The sequence below is a fragment of the Balaenoptera physalus genome (assembly GCF_965194825.1).
Source record: "Balaenoptera physalus genome assembly, chromosome: 15".
In the NCBI taxonomy this organism is placed as follows: domain Eukaryota; kingdom Metazoa; phylum Chordata; class Mammalia; order Artiodactyla; family Balaenopteridae; genus Balaenoptera; species Balaenoptera physalus.
The window spans coordinates 57926866-57939537 of record NC_138894.1 but is presented as its reverse complement, the minus strand read 5'-3'; the positions used below and the strand labels follow the sequence as shown (position 1 = coordinate 57939537).

The 12672-nt window shown below is 33.7% G+C and overlaps 1 protein-coding gene across 4 annotated transcripts in view; it reads left to right on the top strand.

The window, feature by feature from the left end:
• FOXN2 (forkhead box N2) overlaps positions 1–12672 on the top strand; it is a 57845-nt gene that overhangs the window by 20157 nt on the left and 25016 nt on the right. For all 4 annotated transcript variants that reach the window (XM_082427819.1, XM_082427816.1, XM_082427817.1 and 1 more), the window contains exon 2: positions 10396–10946. In XM_082427819.1, the coding sequence (XP_082283945.1) occupies positions 10410–10946 (537 nt within the window). In that variant the 5' untranslated portion in view covers positions 10396–10409. The remainder of the gene's footprint in view (positions 1–10395; positions 10947–12672) is intronic.

Here is a 12672-nt window from a genome sequence, read left to right as displayed (position 1 = left end):
CTCTTGAAAAAAAAATGTACACACAATTTTTGATTACCACCTTTCACCTCCAAGGAAATGTCTTCTACCTACTGCCAGTTGGGAATCACTGTCATAACAAGCAACTCTTAGTGATAGGAGTAAGTGAAATTCCTCAAGTGTGTGGAGGCAGAAGAAACTTAAGAACCAGTGCTCTAAAATACGGGATAATGTACATTAGAGAAGAACCAGTGCTCTAAAATATGGGATAATGTACGTTAGAGATATTGCCATCAGAAACTAATGTAAACATCCGTTTCCAGCAGCATGGGGAACTAAGTACCTGGACTAGCCTTTCTGCTGAAAACAATCTAAAATGCTGGACAAAATGCATCAGTGCTCTGGCACAAAAGTAAAGAATATTTAGACTGAACACTAATTGGAAACCCAGTGAAGTAAGCCGAGTACTGAAGCTGGCTATTGCCTTGAGGGTATTTACCAAATCAAGTGAGCTTCTGTTTTCCTGGCCTTTTGGGGGCTCAGGGATCAGGAAGCAAAGCCCAGACCCACCAAAGTAAAACATTTAGCAGTCTTCTCCAGTAATAGCCCTTTTCCATAGGGGTATATACCTTCTAGGTTAAGAGTGATCTAGGAATTCTTTCCCAACAAAGAAAATTATCTTACTATAATATTGCTGCTAACAGGAAAAATAAAAAATCTCTACTGAAAATTTGTTACCACAAACCAGCCTTCACACTGGTTTGCAGCCTGAATTCACACTAGACCTCAAGCTAAGAATTTTATTTTATTTTTTGTTTGTTTTGTTTTAATATTTATTTATTTATTTTTGGCTGCTTTGGGTCTTAGTTGTAGCATGGGGGATCCTTCGTTGCGGTGAGTAGGCTTCTCTCTAATTGTGGCACGTGGGTTCCAGAGCATGTGGACTCTGTAGTTGCAGCACACAGGCTCTCCAGTTGTGGCACACAGGCTTAGTTGGCCCACGGTATATGGGATCTTAGTTCCCTGACCAGGGATTGAACCCGCATCCCCTGCATTGGAAGGCGGATTCTTAACCACTGGACCACCAGCGAAGTCCCCTCTGCCCTAGTCTTTTCTCTCTTTGCTTTTCTTACCTTTTCCTCACCTTCTATACTTTCCATTTGAATTCTGTTCTAAGAATTTTAAATGATCCTGGATTGTTACTACTCCCAGGGGCCTGACAGAAGCAGCACAAATCATCATTGTCAAAGAATTCCTGTTGGTAAAGTTATAATGAAAATGAGTTGCTTAAAATAAAAATTTACAAGCCATCTAAGGAAACAGGGCACAATGTAAGAGAATCAGTAGAATCAGACCTACAAATGGTTCACATCTTGGAATTATCAGATGTAAAATATAAAATAATTATATTTAATATGTTCAATGAAAGCTTAAAAATGAGGAAAAGAGCAAACAAACATTTTGTAGAAGAATCAGAAGTTCTAGGAATGAAAATATACAGTAACTGAAATTAGAATTCAAGGAATAGGTAAAAGCAAATAGATCCCATTGAAGAAAAAATCATACAATAAAAGATAACCCCCGGGACTTCCCTGGTGACGCAGTGGTTAAGAATACACCTGCCAATGCAGGGGACATGGGTTTGAGCCCTGGTCTGGGAAGATCCCACATGCTGCAGAGCAACTAAGCTCATGCACCACAACTGGTGAGCCTGCACTCTAGAGCCCGCGAGCCACAGCTACTGAAGCCCGCGTGCCTAGAGCCTGTGTTCCACAACAAGAGAAGCCACTGCAATGAGAAGCCTGTGCACCGCAACGAAGAGTAGCCCCTGCTCGCCACAACAAGAGAAAGCCTGTGCAGCAACGAGGACCCAACACAGCCAAAAATAAATAAAATAAACAAACAAATATAAATAAATAAATTTAAATAAACAAATAAATTTAAATAAATAAATATTCCAATTGCATCATTTTAAAAAAAAGATAAACCTGAAGAAATCCAGAATGCAGTACAGAGAGACAATAAAGTGGAAAATATAAAAGAGGTTAATAAAGGGGAAATTTTTAAGAGAAAACAAAACACTTTCAGAGGATTATCAGGTTTCAATAACAATAATGGAAATAGAGACCATGAAATGATATACTAAGTGAAAATAAATCTAGAAGCTGTGACCTACTCTAGTTCAACCCAGAATTCTATAGCTAGCAAAAAATAACTTTCAAGAACAAGGGCAAAATAAAGACATGCTCAGAGAAATGTGAAAGTTCACTAGCAGACCGCTTTTTTTTTTTCTAACTGAAGTATAGTTGATTTACAGTGTTGTGTTAATTTCTACTTTTTAGCAAAGTGATTCAGTTACATGTATTCTTTTTCATATTCTTTTCCATTATGGTTTATCACAGGATATTGAATATAGTTCCCTGTGCTATATAGTAGGACCTTGTTGTTTATCCATTCTATATATAATACTTTGCATCTGCTAACCCCAAACTCCCACTCCATCACTCCCCCATCCCCCTAGCAGACCATTTTAAGTAGAAGGAAAATGGTCATTGAAAGTCTGAGATTCAAAAAGGAATGATGATCAAAGACAGTGATAAGTGTATGTTAATAAAGTGTAAGTTAATTTTTTTAAAACTGTATAAACAATAATAATAGTGTCTTATGGGGTTAAAAGAAAAGAAAAAGCTGAAACTGAAATAGCAGTTGTTTTAGTTATTTACTAATTGTCAGTTTATTTTATAAACTGGGGGGAGGTGATTGGAGCTAGTATCCAAAAGATCTTTTTATTACTCAGGAGAAGATTAAAAGTAACTTTGGATTTTGATGAGTATGTGTGATAAAAATGTTATGGTAACACTTTAGTAATAGAAATAAATATATAACTTCCAAACTAGTAGATGATAAAAAATGGAACCAGAAAAATACAATCCCAAAGGAGGCAAGAAAAGAGAGAAAGACACAGTGTGGAACAACAAATAAGATGATAGAAGTAAATCCAAATATACCTATGCCTTATATTTTAAAATGTTCAGCTATATGGGGTTTAGTCCAGACTACAAAGAAACAAAAGGAAAACATGTTGTAAGTAAAATGATGGAAAAAGATATATACCAGGCAAATGTTAATGGAATGAAAGCTGCGATATCATTTGAAATAGATTTTAAGACAAGTAGAATTACTAGAGATAAAAAAGAATTGATACGTAATGGTAAATGTTTCATTTCGCCACGAATGTTTAGAAGTTTTAATTGTATGCAACTAATAACCAAAACCACAAATAAAGCAAAAATTAATAGAACTACCAGGAAAAATTGATAAATTTCACCAGTATAGTGGGAGATTGTAATATATCTTCCTCATTAATTGGTAAAGAGAGCAGACCAAAAAAAAAAAAATCAGGAATATAGAAAACTTAATGTAACTAACAAGCGTGATCCAACGGACATAATATTGCATCCAGTCACTGTGGAAACATGTGCTGAATCATCATGAAAATCTACCACATACTGGACCATCTAGTAAGTTTCAACAGATTTCAAAGGATTAGTATCCTATAGATCAATTCATTTAAGTTAGAAATCAGTAAGAAGAAAAATCACATGGAAATTAAGATATATTCTTCTAAATAACTCGTATGAAAGAAGAAATGTTAATGGAGCTTGGACTGCCCTTTGTCTGGGAGATGTTAGGTCATCCCTCAATTTTGTTTGTGGCAAACACAACCCTGAGAAATGGCCCACATAAAGGCCTTTCAGTCTTGGCATATCTGGTGAGAATGTTATAGATGCTAAGGACCAATGATGAATTGGTTTTCCCAGCAGGAAAGAGAAAATTTTTAACAAATAATGCTGGAACAGTTGTGTATCCATATGTAAAAAAATGAAATTGAGTAAAAAATACATGCATAACTTTTTTTTCTGAATTGAAGACCTAATGTGAAAGGTAAAAACTATAATACATTTAGAAGACAGTATGGGATAAAAGCTCTATGAATTTGGTGTACAGAAGGAATTCTTTTTTTAATAAATTTTATTTATTTATTTTTGGCTGTGTTGGGTCTTCGTTGCTGCACGTGGCCTTTCTCTAGTTGCGGTGAGCAGGGGCTACTATTCGTTGCAGTGTGCGGGCTTCTCATTGCGGTGGCTTCTCTTGTTGTGGAGCATGGGCTCTAGGCATGCAGGCTTCAGTAGTTGTGGCACGCGGGCTCAGTAGTTTTGGCTCGTGGGCTGTAGAGCGCAGGCTCAGTAGTTGTGGTGCACGGGCTTAGTTGCTCCGTGGCATGTGGGATCTTCCCGGACCAGGGCTCGAACCCGTGTCCCCTGCACTGGCAGGCGGATTCTTAACCACTGCGCCACCAGGGAAGTCCCCAGAAGGAATTCTTAAATGAGAAACAAACTATGGTAACCATAAAGAAAAGGGTTAATCCACCCTATTAAAGTTAAGAACTTTTTCATTAATAGGCAACTAATAAAAAGACAAGCCACCTAAATAGGGAAAGATATTTGCATCACATATAAGGATTGGTATCCAAACAATACAAATGACTTCAATAGACACTTAATAGAAGAGGGTATCTAAATGGCAAATATATATATATATATATATGTTTGCCATATATATATACTTGACTTTTAGGTTTCTTTTGTATATGAAGAGGTATTCAACCCCATTACTTATATGGGAGATGCAAATTAAACCACAAGGAGTTACAATTTCATAGTCATCAGGTTGGCAAAAAAAATTTTGTTGATGAGTACATGGAGCAAACAAAATACACATACATTCCTGGTAGCAATTTGTCATTATCAGTTAAAATTGAAGAAAAGAATACTCTGTGACCCAATAAGTCCACTCCTTCACATATATTCTGCTTCTAGAATTTCAGAAAACTTATTTACAGTTGTGTTCCAAGGGATATGAACAAGGATGTCCATAACAATACTACTTGTAATAGCCCCAAACATAAACATAAATAAATGTTCTTAAGAGTATAATAAATTGTGGTATGTTCATAAAGTAGAATATAAGTCATCTGTAAAAATGAATGAATTACTGCTGCAATAATGTTAATGAATTTGGTGGGGGGAAAAACAAGTTTCAGTACAACTCAATTTTACATGATGTGTGAAAAGCTTAGGGGGCTAAATAATATAATATTTAAGGATTCTAACTATAAAGGAAAAATTTGTTTGCTTAATCTTTGATACAATCAATTAAAAATGTGGATAAATTAAGTCAAAATCTATGTGGTTTTAACCAACATTTTGTGTTTAGGAGGTTCCTTAGTTATTTCGGGTAAAAAAAGCTATCACTGTGACACCTCTAATACCTTGTAATTTGGCACCTTGTACCTTAGATGACACTGAAAATTCTCTGCCTTAGTTTCCCTTCTCTTACTTAATCTCTGTCAAGCATTTCCTCTCAGACCAGTGTTAATACAAACCTAAGCAAAAGTGCTCTCCTCTAACCTTTTGAGAAGTGATCTGAGAATTCCAATATGGAATCTTATTATATTTTTCTTGCCCTGGAGTTGAGTGTCATTGTAGCATTGAACATAATATGCAGGCATGCAGTTCTCTGTTAGACAGCTTTGGAGATGCATGAGCTGCATAGCTGTGGGAAAAAATGGTGCATTTTAATCCTGAACTGTCTTCTCAAGATGCTGCCATGGCCGTCATACAGTGAAGCTCTAGACAGGGGCTCCAGAGTGATTGTACTGGGTTTATTTGAACTCTCCACTTTGAAAATTCTCCTTGTGAGAGGAAATTCTGTCCTTTCCTGAAATGTAGATTTGGAGTCTTAACACACATGTGTACTTTGCTAAATCATCTTGTACATTTACATGCCTTTTTTTTGTAGCAATGTCTTGGTTTTGGAAATCTATTTGTAGTGGATATGTTCATTATTTGGGTTATGTTATTTATACACCTAAGAAATTAGGATACATTTTCATATTCCACATTTTATTTTCTAGGCCTTAAGTGCCTATTTTGAGTGACATTTATTATGTGTAACGGTTATATTTGGTTGAAGTATTGTTCTTAAAAGATTACTAAAAGGAAATGTTATCAATACATCAGTAGCCCAGATTTCCTTTTATTTCTTTACTTATTTTGCTTTATGAAGCAAACTTCCATGCACATTATTAATTATCTGCTATTGAATGCTTTCAGTTCATTTTAAGAAGTAGTTTCATAAAAATTTAAAACTAAAAGTTTTCTTGATTTTGGTGTAAAATACACAGACCTTTCTGTTGTAATGTTACATATTATGTATTTCTGAAAACACTGAAATTGTGCACAGCTGATGGGTCGCACCCAAAACATGCAGAGCTTTGTAATCAGAACACTAATAAAAATAAATCTTAATAAGAATACTAGAATATTTTAAAAGATATATTAACTCAGTTACATATAAAGAAATACTACAGTCGACTTAAGGTTAAAAAAAAAAGAGATGAAGGTAGCCTGGTGGAAGGGTGTGCAAGGAGGGGTTGAAGCTACAGGGTTATGGAGGCCAGAGTAAAATGCATAAAGATTTGCAGAGAAGAGTTCATTAAGTATTTTCAAGACAATGCGTGTGACCAGGCTGTGCCAAGAGGAAGAACATGGGTTGAATGAGAATTGTGTACAGTACTGTATTTTCAGCAGCTTGCTGCTTTCCACTGTGTTAGCTTGTTTGGGGTTCAGCTCTTATTATTTAGTAGTGCAAAGACATAGGCTGGGAAAAATCATGTACAGACCAGTGTGACTTTCACATTGTACTAAAATCTTTCCCCTACTTACCAGTGAACTAATTTGTGTTACAGAAAAGCTTAATAACAAAATAAACTGTACTAAGAATGAGAGGTGGCTTCTGTTTTTGATTAGAGGTCTTTGATCAGTCTGTGACCTTTCTGTGATTTTGTTTCTTGTGAAATGGAAATACTACAACTAAAAAATAGTCTAACACAGTCTTTTCCCCCTTGAGTATATTGTTTTAACTTTAAACTATAAAAATAATAAACACCTTAAAGAAAAACCAGAAAATATAACAAAGAAAAAAATTACCAAGTTACTAATATAAGGCACTGTTAGCTTTTTGTATATTTTCTACTTTTTCACCAGTTTTTAATAAGCTTTTTTGTTTACTTCACAATCTTCAAGACAGTCATTTTTAACGACTACTAAATATTAAATAGATGTGCTTTTACTTAGCTATTTCTCTATAATAAAATATGTAAGCTATTTATAGTTTTACTATTATCGTTCATAATTCTTGGATGAACAGGTGTGTGTGTGTGTGTGTGTAAAAGAGAGAAAAAGGAGAGAGGGAGAGAATCTTTTCCCCTACATAGGATTATTTCACTGAATTATTGGGTCAAAGAATATGACATTTTTAATGATTCTTGGTGCATGTTGCCAGCTTGCTTTCCAAAATGGCCCTAGGTCCTTGCCCAAAATTGTGTATTATATATTTTTTAAACTGTTGATAATGGGCAACAATAGATACTATTATTTGTATTACTAGTATCTGTGCTTATCAGACACTATGCTAAGTACATTATAGTATTTAATGTCACATTTTTGTTTTGGTTTGCATTTCTTTAATCATCAATGAAGTTGAATATTTTCTAATATATTTGTTTGCTATTTATATACTTATTTGTAAGAAAAGATCATTTGCCTATTTATTATGGTGGACTTAGTGTTCTAAGTGGACGGTGTTCTAAAGTATTCTACAAGAATAGTTTAGAAACAGCTTTTTTTCTTTCGCTGAAAATGCAGTAACCATTAAAACCTTACTAAGAAAATGTCAGCCTTTCATCGTCAGTATTTGATTTTTTTAACTTTGCTTGGCTATACGCTTTGTGTAATCATTGGCACATTTGCTGCCATAGTATTGTCTTTCATCTGAAAGTAATGGGATTTTATTCTAAACTTGTAATTCAGAGGAATAGTATATTTGCAACCATTTGAATTAGTTTCTGATGAGACTGTCTGTCAACAGTATCTGTTTTAAGTAGTATTGCTAAAAATATATGTTCCTTAAGAAATAGAGTGTATTCTAAATGGACAAAAAAGCTTGAATCTTGAATTCAGCCTGGCTTGTAATTTTGGCTCCACTTTTTATTAGCTTTAGAATGGTAGGCAAATTACTTACTGTACTTCCATTTCCTCATTCATAACAGTGATTTCAGTTTTCCAGTTGTTACTAGTGAGGATGTTCCCTAGCATTAATGATTCGTTTCTAAAATAAAATAGCTCTTAAAAGTAGGTAGCACAGCACTTGGTATTTGTTAATTATAAGTTCATTTCAGTTTGAAATAATTATAATTTGACTCCCTGCTCATGCCCAACATTTTGTTATGATGTATTAGGAATACAAAAGTAAAAGACTCTTACCTCTTAAGGGATTCACAGTCAAGAAAGGACCATACATAGAACTAAGTAGTAGTGTAAGTAGAGATGATGCATTTTAAAGCCCATAACATAGTGCCTGTAATATAATAAAATCTCAGTAAATGTTAGCCACTGCTATTTGGTTACTCTCTAATTTCTATATGTAATTGAAGATAAATGAATATAGGTGAAAAGGCAGAAGTGGACCATTAGAAATTAGTTATTCCTCTTTGAACACTGAGTGCTGAGAGTGTTTTCTGTTTGTTTGTTTTTTGTTGTTTAAAGGAAGCAAGACTTTCTTTAACCAATGAATTCTCATCCACTACATTTAAAAAATTCTCTATGGGCAGAGAGACTATGATGGAATAAATGAATAAGTTGGTCAGTTACATAGGACAGAATATCATCTCTGAAATATGTTGTGTACACATATGTGCACATGTGCATATGTTTATGTGTGGTTTTCTTAATTGATTAGAAACCAAATTTATTGTAATTTGAACTTTTCCTTTTCACAGTGTCTTAGCATGTCAAGTTATAGGTATAGGTGAGAGAGATAGGAACTGGATAGGGAGAGAACAGTGAAAAGATTTTAAATGGATAGGATTGGGTCATTGGTATTCATAGGTGATATGTATACATATACTGTTACCAGGATAATATAGTGGCTAGAGTTTTGTCTCTGAGGGTAGTCTGACTGGGCTTAAGTTCTGGTGCTTCCAGTTACCAACCAGGCAGTCTCAAACAGGATGCTTAACCTCTCTGCATCATTTTCCCAAGCAAGGGACTATTGGGTTAATAGTAGTGCCTACTTTATAGGGTTTAATTGATAGTTAATTGAGATACAGTATGTAGTATTTAGTACAATGGCTTACTCCCAAAATATTAACTGATGGATGCTATTGATAATTGTGTGTTCTGAGACTACATCTAATAGCTAACAATCCAGATAGACTGTTCTGCATCCAAAATTGACCAGTTTTCATAATTCTTAGAGTAACCTGCCAGCTATGTTTTAAATAAAATAAAATCCTGGGGGCACTTCTGTTATTTCACTTATGTAAGCATAAGAAGTTTGAATAGAATAATAGAAGATATAGAGGGCTTTTCACAGAATTCGGAAATGGAGGAAATGAGGTACCTTGAGGAACCATTGAAAATGAATTAAATGGCACATTAGTTCTGTCACTTTCCTTTTTGGTCAGTTATTCTCCCATAATAAGATTTTGAATTGAAGTACATTTCAAAAGCAAAACAAAAGTCATTGAGAAAATGGAAATAAAAAAGGATAGTTTAGAAACAGCTTTTTTTCTCCCCTTGAAAATACAATGACAGTTCAGACTTTACTAAGAGAATGTCAACCTGTCACTGTCAGTACTTGATGAGATAATATAGAAGGAAGAGTTAAAAATACTGGAATTTACAAATAAATAATAAATTTACAGTAAATATAATTTTGCTAGTAATGAATTTAGTGATTAAGGAATGTTATATTTTTAGTATGATATGCTATAAAAATATTAGAAATTATTTATAGTAAGTATTTCAGATTTGAGGAAAGGGTTTATTTGGAATTATTATTTGAGCTTTATTTTAAATTTGGTTATTGTTTGTATTGAGCCATATGTATGACTGTTAATTACAGTGAAGTCATAGATCCATAAGATGAATAGATTATAGAGTTTTATAATTCAAAGAAACAATCTGTTCATTTTTAGTAACAGCAAACATTACTTATTAGGCAGTTACTATGGCCTAGGGACTTTAATAAGTATTCAAAATCCATTATTTAATTTTGTTAATATCACCTGTACATATTGTGCTATAGTGCTGCATTTTATTTGCAGTCATTTCAAATAACATGAAATAAGTTCTGTTCCTTGTATAGTAACCTTTAGCATCTTTGTTATACAAATATTGTGCTTAAATATTATGTGGGATATTGATTGCAAAATTTCTCTGATTTGGGGATGTTTAAATATGTATTTCCTTCTTCCATGAGTTTACGAATCTTAAGTATTACATTGATTGATAATTGTTTCTTTTGTTGCAGAACTGTAAGAGTAAATGGGTCCAATAATTGGAATGACTCCAGAAAAGAGAGCTGAAACTCCAGGAGCTGAAAAGGTTGCAGGATTAAGCCAGATTTACAAAATGGGAAGCTTGCCTGAAGCTGTTGATGCTGCCAGGCCAAAGGCCACTCTAGTGAACAGTGAGTCAGCAGATGATGAACTCACAAACTTGAACTGGCTTCACGAAAGTACTAATCTCCTAACAAACTTCAGCTTTGGAAGTGAGGGTCTTCCAATTGTTAGTCCATTGTATGACATAGAGGGAGATGATGTGCCATCCTTGGGACCGTCGTGCTATCAGAACCCAGAAAAAAAATCAGCAACTTCAAAACCCCCATACTCCTTTAGTCTTCTCATTTATATGGCTATTGAACACTCTCCAAATAAATGTTTGCCTGTGAAAGAAATTTATAGCTGGATACTGAACCGCTTCCCATATTTTGCAACCGCACCAACAGGCTGGAAGAATTCTGTTCGACATAATCTGTCCCTGAATAAATGTTTTCAGAAAGTGGAAAGAAGCCATGGCAAGGTCAGTGTTTATGAACATTGCTATATTTAGGGAGGTGGGGGAGAATTAACATGGAGATCTTAACATATGAGGAAATCAAAGGAAGACAAAAAATAGTCAATCAGATTACTTCAGCTTGAGGTTAATTATATTCACCATTTGCTTTCATTTGAGAAGTTTTAAAATTTCTTCAGTATTGATATAAACCTAGCAGAATTATTTTCAGTCTACTATAGGTACATAAATTAGGGTTTATTTATTATTCTCTTTTTTTTTAAACTTTTAAAAATTGAAGTATAGTTCATTTGCAATGTTGTGTTAGTTTCAGGTGTACAGCAAAGTGATTCAGTTATAATTAGTTTTTTTAATGTTCTAACTTTCTATTCTTAGTTTCTGTAATGTTCTTGTCACTATATTTATTTATTATTCTTATTTATTCAACGTGACCATCTCTGCCTTATAATTGGAGTGTGGATCATTTACATTAATGTAATTGATACGGTTGGATTTAAATCTGTCATTACATTATTTTTTTTCTATTTGCTGTATCTGTTCCTTTTTCCTTTTCTCCACTTTTCCTGCCTTTTTGTCAATTGAGTATTTTTTTATGATTCAATTTTATCTCTTCTATTGGCTTACTAGCTACTCTTTTTTTTAAACTCGTTGCTATACAGTTTTCAGTATATATTTTTAATTTATCACAGTCTACCTTCAAATAATTTTAATTCACTTATTATCTGGCCTTTTACAGAAAAAGTTGACTAATCCTGATGCCCTATCTGGATCAATTCCTTTTTCCCAAGAAGTTGATTTAACATTTCTTATAGTTTGGGTCTACTAGAAATGAAATATTTTTTTTAACCTTTTTGTGGAGGATGGGTATGGAATTCTAGGTTGACAGGTGTTTTTTTTAAGTACTTTAAAGACATTACTCTCTTTTGGCTTGCATAGTTTCTGAAGATAGGTCTGTTACGATTCTTATCTTTGTTGTTCTGTTTGTAATTTCTTTTTCTTACTATCTGTCTTCAAGATTTTTCTCTTTATCACTACTTTTTAGCAGTTTGACTATGATGTGCCTAGGTGTGTTTTTCTTTATCTTTATCCTGCATTGGTTTTTCAGAGGTTCTTGGATCTGTGGTTTGTTGTCATTCATTAAACTTAGAAATTTTTTTCCTCATTATCTCTTCAAATATTTCTTGTGGTTCACCACCTACTTCTGGGCTCCAATTAAAAATATATTAGACCATTTTCTATTGTCTCACCTCTTAGTTGCTTGTCCCTCTTCCTACTCTTTTCTTTCTTTGTTTCAGTTTGGATAATTTCTATTGATCTTTCTATAGTTTGTGTGGGTATTTTGAATATTTGAATTTTATTTTATTTATTTTTTATACAGCAGGTTATTAGTTATCTATTTTATACATATTAGTGTATATTTGTCAATCCCAATCTCCCGATCTTTCTGTAGTTTTATTCTTTCCTCTATTGTGTTCATTCTGCTGATTAGCCTGATAAAGTTGTCTTCATATTTTTTAAGTATTTTCATTTGCCTTTTAAAAAATAGTCGCCATCTTTTTGTTAAAATTTCCCACTAGATCTTTAAGCATATTAATCATAGTTATAGTGTCTGTCTGATAACTTCAATATCTGGTCCATCTCTGGGTCTGATTTTGTTGATTGTTTTATCTCCTGCTTTTGTGTATTGCATAATTTTGGATTAAGTGGCAGCCATTGCTTGTTAAAGAATGGT